This window comes from Vulpes lagopus, chromosome 3 (genome assembly GCF_018345385.1).
Source record: "Vulpes lagopus strain Blue_001 chromosome 3, ASM1834538v1, whole genome shotgun sequence".
Taxonomy (NCBI): domain Eukaryota; kingdom Metazoa; phylum Chordata; class Mammalia; order Carnivora; family Canidae; genus Vulpes; species Vulpes lagopus.
In genome coordinates, this window is record NC_054826.1 from 66925657 (window position 1) to 66949719 (window position 24063).

The following is a 24063-nucleotide window of genomic DNA, read 5'->3' on the forward strand; positions in this document are numbered from 1 at the left end:
ATGGGACTAGATCCACTACATACCTCTCAGAACGGCTAACGTTACAGATACAGATGATACCAAGTGTTGGTAAAGATGTAGAGGTACTAGAACCCTCACACTCTGTTGGTGGAGATGAAACTGCTCATGAGCGTGGCAATCTCTTAAAAGGTCTAACACACACCTGGCGTGTGTGTCACTCTCCTCCTAGTTATCTAACCAAGAGAAATGAGAGCATATGCCCAGGGTGTGCCTGGGTGGCTCAGTCAGTTAAGCATCTACCTTTAGCTCAGGTTATGATCTCAGGGTCCTGGGATCAAGGCCTGCATCAGGCTCCCTGCTCAGCAGGAAACCTGCTTCTCCCTCTCCTTCCACCCCTTCCCTGACCTGTGCTCTCTCCCTCACAAACATATAAATAAAATATTTTTAAAATAAAATAGTGACTAAGACCAGATAGACTGGGTGAAAGAACTTGCTGTACATCTAGCCAACTACCTATCTATGAACTAAATAGATCATATTAAACATTTATACCTATTAATCTTTTTTTTAAAAGATTTTGTTCATTTATTCATGAGACACAGAGAGAGAGAGAGAGGCAGAGACACAGGCAGAGGGAGAAGCAGGCTCCTCGCAGGGAGGGCGATGTGGGACTCATCCTTGGACCTCAGGACCACACCCCAGAGCTGAAGGCAGATGCTGAACCGCTAAGCCATCCAGGTGTCCCTAGGCCTATTAACCTAAGAAAGACAACCTGATAGAAAAATAAACCCATAAGAGAATAAATTCAAAGGGCCAATAAACATATGAAAAGACGTTCCAATCTCAATAGTAATTGGAAAAGTCACATTAACATAAAAATAAGACTACTTTTTTCCTCATCAGATTGGCAAAAGTTAAAAAGATGGGTGACCTCAAATGTCAGAGTAAGGAGGGGGAAGTGGGTATTGTCATAAACCGGTGGTATTTAATTCAGCCCAGAAGACGGCCTCACGTAGTTCAAAGAGAATGACAGTTCCTTCAGGAGAGTGTAGACATGCTGTCCCATAGGCTCTGTGCATGGGTGACGTGAGCAGATGGTAGGAAAAGGAAGGAATCCACTAAGAGGAGATATGAAGTCATACTTAAAAGGCCCAAGTCTTAGAAAATCTGTCACTGTGACTCATAGGAAACAAGCATTTCTTGTGGGCGTTGAGGGGAACCTCTTGAAAGAACATACGGGTTTGAACAACATCGAGTCCGAGAACCACAAGACCTTGAGGGAGGGTTTTCAGAGAAATCATCTGTCCCCCACAATGCCTGCCCCACCCAACCAGAGAGAGCTAGGGCTGTCCTCCAGAAGGATTCCAATCCTTGAAAATGTCAAAGAGGATTCCACTACCAAAGAGAATCCCAATATTGCTAGCTCCGACACCCACCTCTGAAATGAGCTGGGCCTGGAATCAGACACTCTCTGGGCCTCAGTATCCCTATCTGTCAAATGGGAATCCTAAAACTACCTTGGGGTCTTGTTGGAGTATCAAATGGGACATGACTATAAACAAAGCCAAATACAGCACCTGACTAAGTCATAGAGAACCTAATAAAATAAGCAAAGGTCATTGATCTAAGAACCAATAGGCTGAGGGCATAGAAGGACGAAGGGGACAGGCTCTAAGGGAATGCATGTGTCTGATGACATTGTGAGGCTAAAAATAATGAAACATATATGGGAAAGCAAGCGTTACCATCTTTATAAATCAAGAAGGAAAAGACAAACGCCCCAAAGAAAAAGTCAGCAAAAGACACAGACAATTCATAAAAAACACAAGTGGCCAATACACACGAAATTAAGTTCCTATTAAAAGAAACACAAAAGTGAACAAAATTATGAGATTCTATTTTGAGCCACAAAATGGCAAGAACTTTTTAAAAGTGTAGCAAGCAGTGCTGGCAAGAGTGGGAAACAGCATGCTCACATAGGACAGCAAAAAGGACCTTTCTAGAGCACACACGGGAGGTGCATATTAAAAACCTTTAAAATGGGGTATTCCCTTTATTTAGAAATAATCAGAGGTTTGCACTGCCACATGCAGATTTGGGGGTATCAACTCCTCTGTCCTCGTCTCTTCTCCACCCCTCTTATCCACAAGGCAGACAGAGCAGCGGTGTCCTGGCCATAGTCCATACGACCTGTGGCCCCTCCTGGAGAAGGGAGGGCAGGGCAATTTTCTGGAAGCCGGGCTGTCTGCCCTCATCCAACTGCCAACAAATTTAAGAAACACTCTCTGGTCAGTTCACCCAGGGATCCGCCCTGATGCCGGCTCCCTCTGGGCCAGGCTGCCCCACACCTGCGCTGGTTGTTAGAGACGTCAGCATGGCTTCCCTAACAGCCACCTGAGACACTGAGGAGTGCCTTCGTCCCCTCTAACTGGCTCCTCCGGGAGGGAAGGAGCCCTGGGGGGAGCTCGGCCTCCCGGGGAGCTGGGGGCACCCATGGGCCTCTGGCTCCCCAGCATTACCCGCCTACTGGCTCAAGCTTCCCCGACTTCCAGGGAGTCTCCCATGTCCACGTCACTACTGTGGTGTCACCTCAGCCGGACTCCTTTGCTCCGGGTCTCATATTAACAAACTCGGCAGAGACCATTCCTGCAGGAACTCCCCTGCACTAAGGCACGGCACTGGGCCCCTACATCAGGTTTGATCTTCCCCTACAGAATAAGTATTTTAATCTCACTTACAGTGGGGATGCTTGAGACTCAGAGAGACAAGGTGACTCACCCACAATCTCAAATGTCAGGGTACACAGGCTGAAAGCATTCTGGCTGCCGGAGCAGAGAGGGGTGTGCTTCTACAGCCAGAGGGTAGAGCGGGGGTGGGGGCTGGGGGGATAAAGAGACTGGTTGAATTTTCGTAACTGGCTGCTGACCATGCCTTACTTATGTGAGAAACAGATAAACAGCCTATTGTAAGGTAAAACCAATGTGAAGATCTGATGGTGCGGGTTCTGCTGGGGGTGAGGCTGGGGGACCCGAGGTTGGACCTCGCAAGGAAGACCTGTCAGGTAACATCTGGGTGGGCGCTCCATTTTTCCAGCTCATCCTAAACTGGTTCTTGGGATGAGCAGAGAAGCCAAAGGCCCTCTGAGGGGTCCCCCTTCCACAGAATATGGCCAATTCCTGGAGTCTGGTCCAGGCAGGGAGAGTAAGCAGGGTCAGAAAGAACGCTGATCATTTGTGCTGTGGGGGTTCTGGGTGAGGTGGCCTGACTCCAGGCCCCAAGTTCCATGCCCTTGGTGTTTTTTCTTTGTTCTAGAAGCTACGTCAGACAACAGCAATGGAAGCCAGGACCCCGGGCTGAACTCTGACCTTGAACTATACTCACTGCTCTGTGTACGGGCAGCCTGGGCTATCTCAGTTCTCACCATACCCAGTGTGGATGACTTGTTGACTGGCTTCCCCGAAATACCACAGGCCCTGGAAGGCGGGGCTGTCCTTGTCACAGCCCAGTTGAATCACTGCCCACAGCCCACCTACGTGCCGTCTCCAACCTACACCCTTAGATACAGAAGGCTGCATGTGCTCATTAGCACCCACAGGTATGCCCCTAAGTCGGGTAGGGTCCCAGGGAAGGCCCATCTGGTCTGGGCCCAGGGGCAAACTGATGTGGCAAGGTCCCCAGAAAATTCAGAAGCCTTTGGGAAAGAACACAGGGTAAGAGAGTGGCAGTGGGCACATCGAGGCTGCTGGCCTAGGTGCTGGGCCCTCAGGGGGCTGGGGGAGGATAGGGTGACAGCTCAGCCAAGGGACCTAGGCAGGTTCCTCAACTACAAGTAAACGCAGACCCCAGGCCCTGTCCCACATGATACCGCCTAACCTGGGCACTTGAGCAGGGGAGGGCTTCAGTGATGTCTGAAGTTCCAGAAGCAGTAGGGATGCCCCCACAGCGATGACCAGACACAGGATAAGTGAGAGACTACTCCTGAGCACCCCAAAAGGATCTGCAGGGAGACTTTGCAAAGTTGGCTAAAACTGACTGCAAGCTTACGGCATGTCAGGGGCTGTTCTAAGGTCTCACGTGTATTCACTCATTTAGTTATTATTTTTTGTATTCACTCATTTAACAGAGGCTTCCGATGCCCTGGACCACAAGAGCTACAGGCATGGGATCCAGTACTGCCACCTACCTGCCAGATGCCCTCCCACGGGCTGGACAGGCCCAGGGAGCCTGGGGGAACACACCCGTGAACACAGCATACGCTCTGCTATATCCCTACCCAGACCCTCTGACCCTGGGCCAAGAAGCATCCCCTCCAACACCACGCACACCTACGCACACACGCCGGTATGCATGTCTCTGCGTTCCCATTCAGAAGCCACGTGGAGCATCCTTGGGCTCTGTCGTGCTGGGAAATAACCCCAGGAGGCCTCCCCTCCCAGGCTGGGAAGATCACCAACCCTAGCACATAGAGCTCTGGGTTCCATTCTGACCACCTCCAGCTGACCGTGGAAATACAACCCAGGGGGTCTTATTCCCCTAACACTGGGAGAGCATGGAGAGGAGCCTGGGGTCGGTGCTCTCTGCCTCTTTACACACCAACCTCTCGATGCCATTGTGTCCAAGCATTTGGGGGCTAAAAGAGGCCAAGCAAAGCCTGCAAGAGTGAGAGGAGGGAGTAGAGCCTGAGGTTCACCCTCCGTCACAGCCCCTGAATTTTCATGTTGCTCCATGTCCCTGAACAACACGACAGTCCTTCACACTTCAGCATGAATTAGCCTGTTACATGGCTTTCTTCAAGGAGAGGCTCAGCCCTGGGCATCCAGAGTGAGACAGTCATACATGAAGGATGTGAAGAAAAAGAGGGATGTCTGGAAAAACCTACCTTCTCTGAAAACTGGTGCTTTCAACTCACCTTGCCCACCCATTACTCTGAAGGAGCATCAGTTCTAAAACGTACTACAGACATTAGAGCAGACAGGCACACTTCACATTTAGCCATTTTTAATGCTCAAAAGCTCTGTACAAAAAAAAAAAAATCACAAATGAATCCTCACAACACCCCTGTGAGGTAGGTAGGCAAGTATTATTCTCCCATTTTACAAACGGGGAAACTGAGGCAAAGAGGCGCAGCAACCGGCCAGTGGTCCCAGCACCGCTGAAAGTCAGGGCCACCCGTGAGAACACAGAGGATCCCTCCCAGTTCAGCCTAATCTCTGACCCCTCATCTAGACCTTGTCTGCAAAGAAATGAAAACTCTCTAATAGATGCAAAAATAAAAACAAAAACAAATGGGAAAAGGTAGTGAACAAACATACAGTAGTTTTGCAGAAGACTTCAGCCAAGAAGGCCAAATGTTTTCCAATAGTAGGTAGATGTGAACAACTCTGGCCTCTTCTCCTGTGACCAGAGACACGTCCACCCACCTGTTTTTCTGCAGAAGTGCACGCACCCACCCAGGGAGGGCTCCCCGGCCGCCACGAGCCAGGCCAGGAGGGCGGCCTCTGCACCGGCCACAGCCCCCCCAGGGCTTTGGCGGACAGTGGGCCCCAGAGGAAGAAGCGCAAGACTCAAGGCCCAGCAGCCTTCCCACCGTGGGGACAGAGCTGCTCCCAAGGCTTCCCGCTCACCATGCCTCGGCCCCTCTGCTCCCTCTGGAGTGAAGCTAAGGGGTCCTCAGCAAGAATGGCCTGGAACTTCCCTTGGCCTGGAGACTCACATACTCCACTGTTCACTCGGGGTCACCCAGCAGTCCTCGGAGCTCCTGCTGCAGCGGCGGGGGACCTGGGGCCCAGCGGGGCTCCAGGGCAGGGAAGACATGCAGAGGGACCTGCCTCTGGGGGCTTGGGCTCTCTCTGCACCTCCAGCCCTGGCTCCCAGGGAAGTGGAGCAGGCCTCTTCCACGGGGCTGCATCCACCTAGAAGGGCCCTCCCCCCGAGAGGGACTCCTCCCTTCTAGCTCCTTGGGGACCTCCGTGGTCCCGCCGGCCCCAGGGGAGGGACAGGGGGAAGGGAACGAGAGCCAGAGCCTCTGCCAGACCCAGCAGGACAGTAGTTGTGCTTCTTGGAATCTCCAGGTTGGAGACAGGGCACAAGAGGCAAGAAAACTGGTACAGTTGCCAGTGAGGTGACAAATCCACCACAGCCTGTCCACTCACTGGGGAGCCAGGGGCCCCTGAGGCAGCAAGTGGGGAGAGGCCGAGCGGGGAGGGCAGCAAGAGAACACAAGATGGGGAAAGCAGCTCTGCACCCGAGGCTGTGAGGACCTCACTGAGTCGGGAGAGGAGGGCGTGCATGGACATGGTGAGAGCTTTAGCTGGCACTGAGCTCCTTGGAAACCGTCTGCAGCCTGCAAGGCACACACGAGGCCTTCCCAGAGGTCCACGCGGCTGCTGTTTACAAGTATAACTGTGCGCTACTTGTCCTATAAAAAGCTGGTTTTAATAAAGGGTGCCCACCCCACCCCAGGCTCTCTGGGAAGCTGAGGAATGGGCTCCTCGGGACCGCTCCCCCTGAAGAGCACCTGGTATGCCCCCAGCCTGCACGGGGCCCTGTAAGAGGGGGCGGCAGGGCCTGGGGCAGCACGTCCTACAGGAAGTCTCCGGCAGTCGAGGGCTCGGGGCTGCGGCTCTGCTCCTGCCACCTGCAGCGCAGTCTGGAGAAGGGCTGGGCCTGCACGCTCTCCAGCTCCGGGAAGCCCAGCTGATTGAGGATCTCGTAGACACCGGCCTTTGATGCCACCTGGGGGAAGACAGCAGAGATGGGCGCGGTACTCTCGGAGGGAGGTCACCCTGCCCCCCTGCCACGTCACCACACCCTCCTCCCCTCATCAGGCTGCAGAACACACAGGTGAGCCTGGGGCCCCGCACGGCCTTCCACCAGCTCTGCGACCTGAGCAAGTTTGCCTTTTTTGGTGACCAGGAGCTTCAGCTTCTTTATAACGGGGACAACAGTGTCTATGCCCCAGGACGATGATGGAGGGCTCCAGAAGCCCAGAAAGCACCCAGTAGACAGTAAGGAAGAAGAAGAGTGGCACAGGAGGCCAAGTACCCCTGTGCCCATGAAGCCCGGGTATTCCCACTGAGATGCTCAGGGTCGCAGGCCCGGCTGCTCTGGGCATTACAGCCAGGACCCCACAGAGGGCTAGCGAAGGCGGCATGGGCGTGGGAGCCAGCAAGAGCCCTGTGGCTGGCAGTTGCAGTTGGGGACCAGGCAGGCAGGCTGGGGCTCCCTGGACATTCTCCATCAGCCCTGTTGCCCGGTGGCCCCAGGCCTGGCACTAGATGCAACCCATTCAACAATCAGCCCCCTTCTCTCTCCAGCATCCTAGAAGATGGGGAGGATGTGCTCCACTCAGATCAGAGGTCCCAAGGCAACCCTCACCCCCACCCTCCATTCATCCCCGGGAGGGAGGGACTGAGAGCCCCTGAGGCTGGAGCCCATGCTCCTGGCTGAACCAGCTCTCTCCTTCCTTGACATCCCCCAACATGCACCACCCAGGCTCAGCTGGGGAGGGCATCGCACTCCTGCCCAGCCTCTGGTTCCCCCAGTTTCCACTCTCCAAACAGAACCCAAGCATAAGTGTCCTAAGCTCCCCCCAATACCCAGGGGTCCAAAGAGGAAGCTGAGCCCAGGCCTGCCCAAGAGGATGGCCCCAATGTGGCTTTGGTGGGATCCAGCCCCTAACAGGCCTCCTGACTCTACACTCATCTGCCCAGGGACCACCCTCAAGGCTGGTCTTCAGTATAAACCACCCAGCAGCCGCCAGGCACTGCAGTGGCCCCCCCGCCCCGCCTCTGTTCCCTGGCAGCTCTGACCCCACCCACACACTGCCTAGGCCCAGTGCCCCTCCTTACCCACTCTGGCTGGGGTCACCAGTCCCGCCCTCCCACCCACCTGCCCCACAGGAGCTAACTCCGGCCTTGAGTGCAGATTAGAACTATCAGGACAGGCTGGCAAGGCCAGGAGACGCCAGCATCCTGGTGGAGGGGCAATTATAGGCCGCTCTGCCAAGGGGGGAAGGAGGCCTGTCTCCTGACCTGGAGGTGCCAAGGCAGCAGCTCTGCCCCTGTAACCACCAGCTGAGCCAGAGAAGAACTAGAAGAACCGGGAGGCAACGTGGGGTGGGGATGGAACAAAAGGCCACATCTCAGGCCACACGTGGTGGGCTCGGAGCTGAGTGCCTAGCTCTGCTGCTGACCGAGGACAAGTGCCTCACTGGTCTGTGCTCAGTCTCTTCCACATGAGGCAGACCTGCTCACACGGGGCCTGGCAGACGGCCCCCCACGTATCTCATGGAATCCCCATCACGTCACTCGGAGGTGGCGCTGACAGAGTCAAGAGGATCTCCCCCCTAGCGCTGAGGGTCAGCTGATCCAAGGTCACAGCTGGAAGGCAGCAGGGGCCAGGCCACCACGCCACCTTGCACCTCGCAGGGCACAGTGAGGGGTGAACACAGCGATCAGAGGAAGCACCCAGAGAACGTCAGTCCCGGGGTGGGGGTGCCCAGAGCAGGACCCAGCCTGACGCCCTGCCCCGTGCTGCTCCCCACAACCCCCCTCTCCCTTTGTCCACTCATCCCACTTTGCCCAGCCGCCGGCCAGGTGCGGATGCCGGGCTGGACACCCACAGCTGAACGAGACAAGACCTCGTCGGGGAGCCTCCTGTGGAGAGAAACGATCGCCCCGGCCACCGGGAGCCTGCGCCTCTCACCTCCCGCATCCACGAGCTGAAGGGCCTCCGCCAGGAGTCCGTCTTCTCCAGGTGGAGGTAAGCGTTGAAGAGCACCAGGTACACGTAACGCTCCAGGTACTGCAGACTCCGCAGCTGCAGCCTCCTGGCCTCCTGCTCCGATTTGGCCGCTCTCGCCTGCAGGACGGCATGGGGTGGGAGTCGGGGGGGTCCTCCCCACCCAACACGCAAGGACACACCACACACGCTCTACACACCGACACACTCACACCCCCACCGCCCTCGGCACGAGGCCGGGACAGGAGGCAGGGATTGGGACAGCACAGTCAAGGGCATCGCCCTGGCTCAGGTTACAGGGGAGCCCAGCGGATGGCAGGGCGAAGCCATCGGGGCTCCGACTGTGGGCACAGCACGGCCTCCCCACCACCCCCGCGGCCTGGGCTCCCAGGCTTCCAGCTGCTCACAGGCAGGGCGGTGTGTCTCTGCCAGGAGGGGGACCCCCATCTTGGCCTCTGACCCCGACTGGTCCTTCACTGACTTCATTGCCCTTTTCTCAAATGGCTCAGGGGCAGGGGCAGGAGGGGGTGAATGAATACAGCCCTCCGGCCCTGGCCCTCTTCCCCCAAGGCTGGAATAGATCCTAGAAAGGTCACCAGGGCAGGGGATCAACAAGAGATACAGTGGCTGAGGAAGAAAGAGGGGGGGTGGTGTTGGGGTGAGGAGGGAGGCATCGATCTTTTTAACAAGCCATCTTGGGCACCTTCTAGGAGACTGGTGCCAGGTGACACACTAGAGAGATAAAGGACTGCCACATGATTAAAGACAGGCTTCCCAGAGAGGGTGGGATTTGGCGGGGCAGTGTGGGCCCAGGGTTTGGGGGCAGAGAGCAAGCAGCCCATGGGCCAGTGCAGACATGAGGACGGTGCCCAGCAGACGGGGACCTGGAAGGGGCTGGCCTGGCCAGAACGAGGCTGGGAAGAGACAAGAAAGGGGCCTGGGCTGGCAGCCAGCTAAGGAAGCTCACCCTCTGCCCTAGCCCGGCTTCCCACCCCGGCACACAGATGCCAGGCCCCAGCCCAAACCAATCAGAGGGGAGCCTGTGAGACACGGGATGCTCCTGGGGAGACTGTGTGCAGCCTGGGGTGACTCTGTGCAGCCAGGGTGCAGCAGCATGGCATTAGCTTCCGAGAACCATTGAAGGTTTAGGGGTAGGAGTGACCGGTTAAGAGAAGGCTCACAGGAAGCTAATGCTCAAGAGGAAAGGGATTTAGATGGGGTCCTCTTGGGGCTTTCTCAGTGTGGACATCACAGGCACCCCAAGACGCACAGAGTCAGCTTCCCCGCTGCACGGGTGTCCCTGCACCATGCCCGAGATGCTCCTCTGACCCAACACAGATGTACAGCTCACCCGGACGGGGAGCCCAGGAAAAGGAACGCCACACTTCACCTCACACTCGCCCCTTCTCACCGCACACCCTCCAGGCCTCCATCCGGGCCCCCAGCAGCTCTCTGTACTCCAGGAAGAAGACGGAGCACAGGGGCTGCTCCCTCGGGCACCCGGAACATCCTCAGGAGGGCTAACAGCCAGCCCTGGGCCTCCCAGAACCAGGAAGGACCCCACTCTTGCCCCCACCCCAAGCTAGGCGGCAGCTGAAAGCCTGCCTGGATGGGCACACCTCAGCCCAGTGCATGTCCTCTGGGCCACTGCCCCCGACATGACACGACCCACAGCCCCAAGAGCCAGGAGCCGTACTGGGACTGTCTGCAGGGCCCGTGGTCCCCCCTCTGTCTTCTGCCTCAGGTAAGAGCCTTCCTGGGGTTTGAGTAAGTGCATGGGAACCTGCACAGCCGGCCCACCCATACCATCCAGAAGGGGCTCTGGGGCACTGGGGATGGGGCGGGGGTGGAAGATGGGCAGCGATGGGGCCCAGTCGGAGGGCTCCCTGACTGGGCTCTGGGCCTGGTTCTGCCATTTAAACTCTCAGCTCCCGTGTTCCCGGAGGTAGGACTGCTCAGGTGCAGAAGGTACGAGGAAGCACCTGTAAACCACGAAGAGTCACAGCAAGCCACGGAATAGCAGGGAGAGCTACAACACGAGGACAAAGAGGGCACAGGCCCCATGTCCATGGGATGTTTCTTGAGCACTAATTGAAAGTAGTTTAAAATGGCTCTTTCCTGGCCAAACTGTGGGGGAGATTCCCTCCTTCTTTCAAGAAAAATGTTCAATAAGCTCCAGGGATGGAGACTGTTCAATAAGCGGGCAGTGGAAGAGAAGGGGGTGGAAGGGCCTCGTGCAGGGCAGCACTGGCCTCCTTAGGGATAGCGGAGCGGTGGTGTACTGGCCATACTTTGTCTCTCAGTAAAACCTTTTGTTTTTGTCCATTGCCTAATTTCTAAACAAAAAAAAAATTTTTTTGAGCACCTGGTTGGTTGATCCTTAAGACAAGAGGCACCTGGCCCTGCTCCAGTCATCTCCTGCAGCAGCCATGGGGCCATTGCCACCCTCATCTCTGCCAGAAGCCCTCACTGGCCCCCTTTGTCTGTAGGATCAGGGCCTCGCTTGCCTTCCATACCCTGTCCGGGCCCCGGTCTCCCCCTGATTGCCTCCTCCTCTGTGCCCCCTCTCCTGTCAGTCTACCTTGGATACACCCACTCTTGGCCCCTTCCTCCCCTCCTCGGATCACCTTTCTGCCCCCTCCCTCTTCCCACCCCACCTCAAATACCACCGCCTCTTTGATGCCCATCCTGGTCTGGTTACCCCCCCTGTCTCAATCCCCTGGCCTGGCTACTCTGGGTGCTCTGCAGTTGTCCTCTGCGCCACCCCCCTCCCCCAGCCCATGAGGGTCGCAGCAGGTGAGGGCTCTGGGGCTGGCCCAAGAGCACAACCACCTCAGCCTTGTCCTCTCCAAGCTCCAGCTCCCATGGGGACAGGGGCCTGCTCCTCCCAGAGACACCAGAGAGGACTGGGTCTGAGGAATATTCAGGGCAGAGAGGCTGGGTGATTCCTTCAGAGCCCTACCTGCAAGGTAGGATAGAATTATCTCTAAATTCGGACCCCGAGTAAAGGTGACACCTGACACCCCCTAGAACGTTCCATGGACACATCCTGCACAATCATAGTCTGTGATTTGAGATGATGGCCCATCTTCCTATCAAGGCCCTGGTTTCCTTAAAATCACCCCATGTGGGCACCGTCTGGGGAGGAGGCTAGGCCAACCTCCTCCTGTTGATAAAAATAGTGGAGCTGTTTTTAAATGGCCTGGCAGGCTAGGCTGTCATTAGCTGTGGTGTAGCTGGACAAGCCTTGCTCATCCATTGGGACTGGGCCCTAAAATAGAAGGGGCCTAGGAAAGGTGACCAGGGTGCTGGGCATTTCAGCTTGAGAAGCCTGCGGTCAGCCAGTGTCAACGTGGGCCGAGCATCGCCGGTGGTGGCTCTCCGGAAGCGCTGCTCTTTCTTGGCCACATGGAAGAGACCCACTGAGGCAGGGCTGATGCACCTCCCCAGGTGTGTCCAGGGCCTAGCGCATGCCACGTGCCAGAGTGAGCATGTCACATCCAGGACTGACTGTTAGATCCCAACATGCTCTCCTGGCAACCCTATGCAGAAGAGGGACACCCAGTTTGCAGATGAGGCTAGACAAGGTTAAGTTACTGCCCGGTGTCAGAGTCCCCAGGTGAGACACAAATTCCAAGTGCCCAGCTTGCTGACCACCCTGGGCCCTTTCGCCGCGGTCAAGCTCAACCACACCCTGCCTCACTCTTGCCTCTATACCCTTCCCCCCAGCCCTCCTCCTGCCTGGAAAGCCCTTCCCCTCCACCAGGTCGGGCTCTGCTCCACTTGTCACTCCAGACCCAGGCCAAGCCCCAGCTTTCCTGAAGCCTGCTCTGAGTGCTCCAGCCTCTTCTCAGCCTCTTCTGCTCCCCAAGGAGTGATCAGTCTTGAAAACAAGCCTGGGGTCAGGCCCAGATTATAAGGAGGTTTACATCTTCCCTCCTCCCCACCACCCCGATGTCAGTGCCAGGGCGCGGACTAGGTATGCGGCAGGCACCCGGCTGGTGGATGAGCACGGACCCCCCAGGCTGGCTCAGCAGGTCTCATGCTTCCAATGCCATCTGGAATCTAGATTCCAGATGGGACACTGGGGACCCCACATGGTACCTCCACCCCTGGGGAATCCAGACTATGACGTGCTACTGCCTGCCTAAGGGCTCCCGGTAGGTATCGATCCAGCTCCTCAAACTCACAAAACACGTCCCAGGAGAACCTCCTGAACTCTCCCCAAACCTGCCCAACCCCATGTCTGCCCATCTGAATGTCCCTCCTTCCCGTTGCTCAGGCCAAAACCCGGCCCTCCTCCCTGACTTTGCCCTTCCTCAGCCCCACAGCCAACCAGTCAGGGCATCTCGTCAACCACTTCAAACATTCCCAGAGGCCGCTCACCTCTTACCACCTCAGGCCAAGCCACCTCACCTCAGTGACAGCCCCTGGCTGGCCTCCCAGGCCATCCTCATCCCCAATTCGTGCAGCCTATTCTCAACAGAGCCCCAGAGGGAGCCTGCTAGAACCTGGCTCCTCTGCTCAACCCGCTGCACAGGCCCCCACTGGCACTCAGAGTAGAAGCCACGTCTGTGAAATCATCCAGGCAATCCCAGACCGGGCCCCATCCCGCCTGCCTGACCCCTGACCTCTGTAGCCTCTGACCTCCTCTCCTGCCTCTCCCTGCCCCTCAAACATACCGGGAAGCCCGCCCCCCCACATCTTAGGGCCTTTGCACATGCTGTATCCCTCTATCTGGATGTGAGCATGGCTCCCCCATTCGCCTCCTCAGGTCCGTGTTCAAATGCTACCTTTTCACCAAGCCCCTTCCTGACCCAGACCATTTGTAAAACTGCAATCTCGCTATCCCCACAGATGTATCTCGATGTGACACAACATGACTTTGACTTCTGTATTGTTCCTTGTGTGTCTCCCTCACTGCAGTGAGGGATCCATGGGGGCAGGAACTTCCCTGTTCCGCTCATGAGGCATCTCCAGAACTAGCACAGTGCCTGGCACTTAGGAGGGACACGGTAAATATTAGCCAAATTGGTGACTAATACTTCTGTCTCCCATTTCTGTTAAACCCTGCATCACAGACTGCCTGGGGTTACTCAGATCAACCCTCTGCTTTCCAGAAGGGGAGTCTGAGGTCAAAGAGGTGAGCCAACCCACCAGGGTCCCATGGAGAGCTGGACGCAGCACAGGCTGTGCGGAAAGAGAACCCAAGGAGAGAAACAAGAAGAGCAGGTGAGGCCAGGCTCAGGGCATGAGTCCGTCCAAGCCAGACGACACCCCCATTACTGGAGCCTGCCTGCTGCCCTCTCCCTGACCCGCTCAGTAGGAAGGAGCAGGGCCCGGCGGTCTCTGCCATCCAGCTGGGGAGGCAGCTGACAGTCCTCGGAGATGGCCAGTCTCTAGGGGTGAGGGGCCAATCTCTGGGCCAGTCTCTGGAGCACCGACCTCAGCATCCTTCCCAAAGTGCAGTGCCACCCCCTCCTTGTCAGACCCAACCAATCAGTACCAGCTGCTTCCAGGGGCTTCCTACAAGTCCCGCAAACCCTGTCCTGGGGCCTGTCCTGGGGCCTCCAGCACAAGGAAGCTTTCTGTACCTCATCCCCAGAGGAGAGAAAATGGCCCTTGGCCCATAGAAAAGTAACCGGTTTTCCAAAGAACACATCTCATTCAGTACTTTCAAAGCATGAAAGGACTAAGGCTGGCACCACGGGCTTCTCTGTGTCCCATTCATCCAACAAACGTTGTTTACCTGTAGGCCAGGCTCTGGGATTCAGTGCCAAGACATGGGCCTCAGGAGCCCACTGCCCTGCACATAACCCAGTGAGCCAGCCAGGTGTCCCAGTGCCCCCGCCCACCGCACCGACACCCACTCCCACCTCACCTGGTGCCCAGGCTGTGCTCACCACCACCCTTCAAGCCAGGTGGAGAGCATCAGTGATCCCAGGTGCTAGATGGGCAAGAAGAGGCCCACGCAGGCCAAAGCAATTCGCCCAGGGTTGTGCGGGGAGTCAGTTACTAGCAGAGCCAAGGCTAGAACGGGGGGTTTCCACCCCAGAACCTGGGTATTTTTGGTTGCTGGACAAGAGCGCCCTCTCCTGGCAGACCAACAACGTGGCCGAAGAACAAAAAGGCCTAAGGAAGGTAGGAGTCAGTTTTCCTGTTTCATCATATGGTGACTTATTCAACCTTCTGTCCATTCATCCACTCACCAGACAGATGTCTGTAGAGCCCTACTTGTGCCAGGCAGGACCTGGGAGTCAGGGTCCCAGAGAGGAGCCCTTGCACAGCAGAAGAGAGATGAGCAGCAGACAGAGGCACCCCCGGTGACAACCACAAACCTAACAAGGTCAGCAGTGAGCACACAGGCAGGGTCTCGCTGATGGGCGGTGTGCCGCGGCAGAGATCTATACCCCTCCCCAACCACGGAGACTCCCAAGCCTGATGCTGCACACTTAGAAACAAGCCTGGCCCACTGCAGGTGCTCAGTGGATGTCTGCTGTGGAATAAACCAGAAGGTCCCCATGGGGCGTGGAAATTGTTTCAGCTCAGCCACACAAAGGGAAGGAGAGGAAAGCAAGACGTCTCAGCCACTGACAACATGTGCTCTACACACAGATGCGTGCACACACACATATGCATGCACAGGCATGCATACAACATACGCACACACATGCGTGCACACAACGTGCACATGCATGCACACATATGCATGGACATGCATGAGCACAACACAGGCACACAACATACACACATGTGTGCATATATGCATGCACACGACACACATGCACACAACACACACACACACACACACACTGTTCTGACAGCCACTCGTCCACCCACTAGCTCTATTTTGGGCTGGGTGTGAAAGAGCCTCGGGAAGCAACCCTTTCCTCCCGTCATATGTTATGTGACAGCTCACAGAGCCCCAGGGCTGCTCTAATTGCATGACGCAGGCCCTGGAGACACATTACCTATTGGAATGAGGTCTCCAGGGAATGACTTTGGCCCAGCCAGAGCTGTGGAGAGACTGACAGGGACCCCGCCTGGGGCTCAGAGCCAGCGCTGTCTCACTCTATATTTTTCTTAAAATAATAACCTTAGCCTTTGGGGGCACCGAGCTGAATCTCTGACCTTTGGCAACTCTGCACCAAGCCAGACCAGCGTGAGCAGTAGAGGCCCCCTGGCTTCCTCACTGGCCCCTTCCTTTTTCCACCACAACAAAACTGGCCCCCTGGGTCGTGGCCGTCAGAGAGAAAAGGAACATGGGCCGAGGAGCTGGGAGGGAAGTTCTGGTCCTGCCTCAAGCTGGTCATGATGTCATTGGGCCTCTGCGTCTTCCTCAGTAAAATGGTCTAGTAAAGCCCACCAACATCTCCTTACCAGCCACTCTGAGGACCAGAGGAGACTAAAACTCTAAAAGCACTGCTCAAAGTTCAAGATTGTCTAGGAAAAAATCTCCATTTGAGACCAAAGGACATTTCATTTCTCTCGGTGTGGCTACGTTTATCTCAGTTTTGCTTCAAACGCTTTCTGAAGGGACAGACGGGAGACCCATCAGACTGTTTTAAACACAGAACGCTAAGGATGAGCGTCACCAGCCAAGGCTAAGGGAAAGGCTCCTGGCATTAATGACTCTAGCAGGCCTTCCTCCAGGAGCTCTGACCTTGGTTTGTGTCACAAATATTTTCCCCCTCCAGGCCCAGCAGGAAACAACTAATCCACCAGATGGTGTCACCACTGTGGGCTGGTGGCCATCCCAGATTCTCCTCAGCCTGGGGCCCAACCTTGTCACCTCTATCACAACCTCACCGAGTGGCTTAGTTCAAAGAGCTTTCTCTTTCTTTTTCCCTTTTGAGGTGGTTTTTTTAATGCTCTGAGCATGCTGGCGCCCTCGCACACGCAGGGTTGATCAGGTCCTGGTCCAGTCTCACTGACGCTCCAGAGAGTGGAGGACACAACCCTGGGCTGCAGCTCACAGAGGCCAGGCAGCCTGGGACGGGCCCAGGCAGACAGAGGAGCCAAGACTGTCCTACCAGGGAAGGCCTGTCTCCGTGGAAGACGTGTGTGCACGTTGGGTCCCATCTCCCCATCTCTACCTATGACTTGAGTCTGAGATGTGCTCTTGACCTCTGGCCTCCTCAGGCTGGGAAGACAAGGGACACAGATCGTGGCTTCTAGTTCTCATTTTCTCCCACAGCAGCAAAGGCTCGAGGTGGGAGGGCAGTGAAACTGCCTCCTCTATCCGGGGAAGCACAGAGGGCCCGATCTGGGTATCACACTCTGGAGTCCCGCTCTCCTTCTGCCCTCCACCAGCTGTGGGCTGTTGGGCAAACCCAGCGCCTCCCCTTCCTCAAATGCAAAAATGATGTCACAACCTGCCCTTCACCGGGCGCAGGTACGGAGTAAGGACGGAGCCAGACCAGGGATGTGAAAATGCAGTCAGCCTGCTGGGGGCATCTCCCACGCTGGTTCTGAGTTAGGGCTGGGTGTGGGGGCTGGGTCCCCTGGCCTCCAGCACTGGCTGCCAGCAAGTCCCAGCTTCCCCTCGGGAGCCCCTATGTCCTCCTTCCCCCAGCCCACCCTGGTCACCCAGACCCGCCTCACAGACCCCAAGTCCATCCAAGTCTGGAGGAGACGTGGGGCTCACCACATCAAACACGCTCCCCCTGGGCTTTAGAGAAGCACCTCCCACACCTCCTTTGAACATGAGCAAGTCAAATGAAAAACCAAGCCCTGTGCCTGCCTTCCTTCCTCCATCACACCTCGGGCAAGTACCTTTCTGGAATTAATGGAGAGGGAATGAGAGTGCCAACATATCACCATTTATGCAAACCCTCAATGAAATAAAGGATCCAGGGGAGGGACGCCAGCAGCTGCGAGATTGCAGGGCCTTCTATACCCCTGTGGCAGCACACAGCATCACCGTGTCTATACCAGCCAAATACCAAGCTGGATCTGATCAAGCCTCTGGCTCTACCCATTGACAGGAAACACAGGAGCTGTGGCACAGCGCAGTTAAACCCAGGGATGTGGGATGCCACAGTGGATGAGTGCCTGGCTTTGGCTCGGGTTGTGATCCTGGCATCCCGGGATCGAGTCCCACGTCGGGCTCCCTGCATGGAGTCTGCTTCTCCCTCTGCCTGTGTCTCTGTCTCTCTCTGTGCCTCTCATGAATAAATAAATAAATACAATCTTTAAAAAAAACTCAGGGGTGCAATTAGCCAGGTCCAGACTATAGGATGCCTAGTGAGCAACCCGATCACCTCAGGGGCTATGCATCAGGAGAAGACCTGTTCTAGACTCCACAGGCCACACCAGCCAAATGTGATCTGTGGCTCTTGTTTGGATCCTGATCCAACTGCAAAGACTTTGTGAGACCACTGAGAAAATCTAAACACTGCCCAGGTATTGAGTGGTAAGAAATAACTTCTAGGTTTTAGGGACAATAATGGCTGATAATGCTCTTTTTTAAAAAAGGTTTCCTCCACCTTAAGGTATGTACTGAAATACTGACAGAGGAAGGAACTGAAGCCTGGAACTTGCTTCAAAATGATCCGGAGGGTGGGGCTGGGGGCTGGATAGGCTTTAGATAAACTAAGTCTAGCTCTGATTGGTCATTCCAGAAGCTGGGAGGCAGGCACACAAAGGTTCGTGAAATTATTCTCCCAAGTTTGAAGGCTTCTGTTCAAAATTTTCCAAAATACTTTAAAAGAAAAGTAAGATCTGACCTTTCAACGTTGTCAATAATCCTAATTCCACGCATCAGCCTACAGAAATTGTCTGCACCAGAGACAGAGCAACACGCAGTATGATGCTCACCACGCATCACCTGGCCAGAGAATGACAGTGAGCCATTGGGCCGCCTCTGTAGGAACAGCACATGGCCACGGGCACTTCTGCTCGGCAGACGCCATGACCGGTAAATAGGATGATGGAAGGCTCTTTGGCAAACAGGATAAAGTGTCCCTGAGCTGAAACTATGGTCTGATGTTGTCTTTATAACAACCAACAAGCTCAAAACAGCCCCCAACCTCACCATGCAAGCCCACAGGCACAGAGGCTCCTGCACTCCGAGCCCTCCTTTCTCTTCCACAACAGGGAAGGGACCTCAAATGCTCCCACTCTTCTCTGCCAGGGACCCTGAAATCATTTTATTGCTGGAAGAAGCACACACGTCGAGTTCCAAGAACTGTTTGCTTAACTGCTAATTATTAAAGTTTAAGTTCCCCGCTGGACCTGGCAGGGGCCAGGGAAGGGAAATTCAGTATTTGGGGAGCCTGGGGGGTTGCGGGCCAGGAATCTGAGGTACCACATACTGACGAGGGTTTCAGAATCCCATGGCTGTGGACTCCCAGGAGGAAAACTTCAGATGGGCAGAATGTGGACAGGACCTAGAATGTTCCCAAGCAAACAGAGCCGATGTGGGTGATAAATCCCTGCCCGGCCTGCTCTGGGCAGACAGCTACAGTCTCCATTGGGCACCGAGTGGAGACTTCCAGCCCTCTGCTTAGAGGGCAGGGGTTTAAATAAATAGCCAGGTACCAAGGGCGAGAAACAGCTGACAATTTCAAGAGAAGTCAGTTCACTGGAGGGAAAGCAGGTGCCTTTCTGGAGCCTCAGGAAATGAGGCCCACAACCCACCAGACGACAGGGTTCAAGACCCTCAGGTAAAGGGTGACATGGTCAGGGAAGAGGTTTGGGGCTGGGAGTGAGGATCGTTGCCTCTCATCCCTGCTCTGAGAGCAACTCACATGGGACTTAAGACAACCAGCTCTCTGGCTCCTCTGTAAACAGAGGGGACAAATGCCCAGTAAGCCCTTGAGCACCAAAATCTGAGGGTCTCTACGGAGAACATCACAGAACACCCTGGCCCTACAGTGACCCTCAGAGCTCTCCCATTAGTTTAACATGTGTCATAGGCCAGCCCCATGCTTCCTGTCCCTCATGTCCTTCCCACACACAGCCCTGCCCGGGAGCAGTACTGGTCTAGCCTAGCAGGTGGGGACATGGGCAGTCAGAGAGGATGAAGGCTGCTGTCCGAACCCAGGCTCCTCCAACTCCCACATCCGCATTCCTTCTGCTTGTCAGCCCACAACAATCCAACCATTCCCAGAGTCCACACACCCACACCAAGCAGGCCAGTAGTTGGGATTAGAAACATTAATCTACTCAAGGACTCTACCCTGAGATAATGTCCATTCTACTTTTCTGGTACTAAGATATCCTTTCTTTTATTTATTATTTATTCATGAGAGACACAGAGAGAAAGGCAAAGACACAGGCAGAGGGAGAAGCAGGCTCCCTCTGGGGAGCCCGATGTGGAACTTGATCCCAGGACCCCAGGATCACACCCTGAGCCAAAGGCAGACGCTCAACCGCTGAGCCACCCAGGTGTCCTAGTAGTGAGGTGTTTGAATGTTTGCTTCTTTCTTTCCTTCTTTCCTTCCTTTCTCTAAAATGGACACACTGAACAAGATTATACACTAGCAATGCTAGGAAGGTCCTTCCCCTTTTTAAAAACTGGCCTGTGACATCCCAACTACTGGGCTTAAGGTTGCTTTTACCTCTTTCTTTGTTTTCTATCAGCAGTTCCAAGACTTCTAAGATTAGTGTCCTTAGAAGAAAAGATACCAGAGGGCCCCTTCCTTCCTTCTCTCCCTCCCCACTATCTGTCCACATATAGGCACTGAGGAAAGGCCCTGAGAGGACACAGTGAGAAGGTGGCCATATGCAAGCAGGATGACAGCACTCACTAGAAACCAAGCCAGTCAGAACATTTGCCTTGGACTTTCCAGCCCCCACTATATGAGAAAATAAATTTCTGCTGTTTAAGCTATGCGGTGGCGGTATTTTGTTGTGGTAGCCCGAGCTGACTATTGCACTTAATGATGACCTCTCTCCTCTCGAGGTTTTGGTTTCATCTGCAAAAAAGTGAGCCAGTCACATTCTGTGAGGCCAGCAAGACCCTAACACCAAACCAAAGATATCAAAGAAAAAAGAGAACTACAGACCAGGGCAAGGTCTCTTAAGAATCCGATGTAAAAATCCTCAACAAACTGAATCTAGCAATGTAAAAAGATACACACCATGACCAAGTAGGATTTATCCCACTTGGATAAATGCAAGGTTGGTTTAACACCCAAAATTCAGGGACGCCTGGGTGGCTCAAGTGGTTGAGTGTCTGCCTTTGGCTCAGGATGTGATCCCAGGGTTCTGGGATCGAGTCCCACATCAGGCTCCCTACATGGACCCTGCTTCTCCCTCTGCCTGTGTCTCTGCCTCTCTGTCTCTGTCTCTCTTGAATAAACTAATAAAATCTTTAAAAAAATAAAACACCCAAAATTCAATGAAAGTAATACACCATATCAATAGAATAACGGACAAAAACCATATAATCATCTCAACAGACATGAAGAGGCATTTGGCAATATTCAGCATCTCCTCACAGAAAAAAAAAATTCAATAAACTAAGAATGGAAAGGAACTTTCTCAAGCTGACAAAGAACATCTAGCCACAGTTAATATCATACTTAATGTGAAAGGCTGAAGGCTTTGCCTCTAAGATCAGGAACAAGTCAAGGATATCTGTGCTAGCTACTTTTACTTAACATTCCACTAGAGGATCTAGCTAGGGTGATTAAGCAAGAAAATTAAATAAAAGGCATCCAAATTAGAGAGGAAACAGCAAAACTATCTCTATTTGCATATGACATGATCTTGTAAATAGGAAATTCTAAGAAAATCACTAAAGAAAGTATTAAAACTAATGAATTAATATCACAAGGTTGCAAGATAGAAAATCAATATGTAAATATCAATTGTATCTCTATATGGTAACAATGAACAAACTAAAAAATTAAATTGAGAAATCAACTCTATTTACAACAGCACAAAAGCAGTAAGCTGCTTACGAATAAATTTAACATAAGAAATATAAAACTTACACTCTGGCAACTCTCAAATATCTTGTAAAAAAGTAAAGAAGAGGGGATCCCTGGGTGGCTCAGTGGTTTAGTGCCTGCCTTTGGCCCAGGGCGTGATCCTGGAGTCCCGGGATCGAGTCCTACATCAAGCTCCCGGCATGGAGCCTGCTTCTCCCTCTGCCTGTGTCTCTGCTTCTCTCTCTCTCTCTCTTTCATTCTGTCTCTCATGAATAAATAAATAAAATCTTAAAAAAAAAAAAAAAGTAAAGAAGACCTACGGAAATGTCAAGACATCTCATGTTCATGGATCAAAAAAGTAACTATTGTAAAAAAAAAAAAAAAAAAGAGTAACTATTGTTAAGATGGCAACACTCCCTAAATTGATCTGCATAGTCAATGTAATACTTATCAACTCTCAGCTGGCTTTTTTTTCTTTCAGAAATTAGCAAGCTAATCCTAAATTTCATATGGAAACACAAGGGACCCAGGATAGCCAAAATAAATTCTGAAAAAGAAATAGTTGGGAGAACTCATTTCCTAATTTCAAAATTCACTACAATATCACAGTAATTAAGACAGTATTCTTCTGGCCTAGAATAGACAAATAGATCAATGGAACAGGATTGAGATCTCAGAAACAAACCCTCACATTTACAGTCAATGGATTTTTTTAGAGGTGTCAAAACAACTCCATGAGGAAAGAACAGTCTTCTCAACACATGTGCTGGGACAACTGGATATCTACATGCAAGAGAATGAAGTCGGATCTCTACCTCACACCATATATAAAAATTAACTCAAGATGAATCAAAAACTAAATGCAAGAGTTACACTATAAAACTCTTAGAAGAAAACTACTTCCTTCTTAGAGGTAAATTCTCAGGACCTTAGATGAGGCACGACATCAAAACCAGAAAGTGATATAGCCATGTAACAGGTCATAAAAAGGAGTGAAATAATAATCCCTGCTAGAACACAGATGTAACTTGAAAACATCACACTGAGGTAAAAGAAGCTGATCACAAGGACCATATATTGTATGATTCCATTTTTATGAAATGTCCAGAATAGGCAATTCCATAGAGGCAGAAAGTAGATGCACGGTTGCCTAGGGCTGGGGGAGGGGGAAACGGGGTGATGAAAATGTTCTGTATCTGGCTGTGGTGACGGCCACACAGCTCTGTGAATGTACTAAAAACCACTGACTTGCATACCTTAAATAACTGGATTGTAAGGTATGTGAATTCTATTTGCATAAAGCTGTTATTAAGAAGACAGCAAGAGGGTGAGACAGGACTGCACAGATCCCCCAGTATGGCCCCCCACCAGGAGCACCCGTGTCATCTAAGAGCTCACCCAACATCCAGACCTATGGAATCAGAAACTCAGACCTGGAGCCCAGCAACGGGGCCCTCCAGGTGACCTTGAAATTCACCACAGCTGGGGACTCCTGCTTAGACTAGATGGTTCTCAACTTTGACACTGCATTGCAATCACCTAGGGAACTTTTAAAAAAAGACCCACACCTTAGCCCCCAAGTAGACCTACTAAGTCAAAGTCTTTAGGGATAGAACTCAGGCATGGTTATGTTTCAAAGCTCCTGTGTGAAACTAGGGTGCCACCCGGGTTAAAAAGGCAGAGAGAGTGAAGGCCTTCTGCTCTTCAGCCTCTTTGAGAGTTTGGCCCAGGCCCAGCTCACTAAGGCCACCTGGTGGCCATACTGAGGAATGACTGTATTTTGCTTCTGCTCCACCCCCACCCCACCTGCCACCCTCACCACGAAGGAGAGCTGGACCCACAGGGTTCAGGGATCCCTCTCCTCCCACCCCTGAGGTCAGCAACATCCTGGCCTCTGGAATGGGGGCGGGTGAACTTTTCCCAGAAGGTCATATCACGGGGCCAGGAGGGCTGTGTATGACAGTGCTCTGCTGACAACTAACAGAAAGGCACATTTTTTTCCTATACAGGATGAAATTCTCGATTTTTACATAAAACTTGTACTTTTATGGAAACCTTTTAATGTTTATAATTGAATGAGTTATCCAAACACAATTTTTAACTGAAGAGGTCAATCTGGGGGCCAGCGCCAGCCCACAGGCAGCATAGACATACGTGTAGGTCCTGAGTGGTAGGCATGGATCAATCATCAGCCATTAAAACACTGAACGGCTGCCCTGCCGGTCATTAAACAGCCACCTGCCAAGACCTTGGAGTGGCCAAGGCCAATATGACTCCTGCCAGGGACCCTCAGCAGCCCCATGACCCAGAAACTGAAGGGTTAACACAGGGCAGCACTGGAGTCTAGGACAGGGTGTTCATTCTGACTGGCCACATGGCTGGCCGGTCCCAGGGCTGCCACAGCTGTCAAACACTCTGAACATCACTGTCACCAGAGCATGCAGCTCGTCAAGCACTCCCAAATCAAGCCAGGATGAGT

The 24063-nt window shown here is 53.4% G+C and overlaps 1 protein-coding gene and 1 long non-coding RNA gene across 8 annotated transcripts in view; one reads left to right on the forward strand and one right to left on the reverse strand.

Annotated features, from left to right (window-relative positions):
* Positions 1-4942: 4942 nt before the first annotated feature.
* PALD1 (phosphatase domain containing paladin 1) overlaps positions 4943-24063 on the reverse strand; it is a 94378-nt gene continuing 75257 nt past the window's right edge. For all 7 annotated transcript variants that reach the window (XM_041748126.1, XM_041748128.1, XM_041748125.1 and 4 more), the window contains exons 19-20: positions 8668-8823; positions 4943-6696 (exon numbers count right to left, since the gene is read on the reverse strand). In XM_041748126.1, the coding sequence (XP_041604060.1) occupies positions 6544-6696; positions 8668-8823 (309 nt within the window). In that variant the 3' untranslated portion in view covers positions 4943-6543. The remainder of the gene's footprint in view (positions 6697-8667; positions 8824-24063) is intronic.
* On the forward strand, positions 8590-13778 carry LOC121486818. Its single transcript, XR_005986744.1, has 3 exons — positions 8590-8724; positions 10167-10447; positions 10632-13778. It is a non-coding gene; the product is annotated as an uncharacterized LOC121486818 (long non-coding RNA).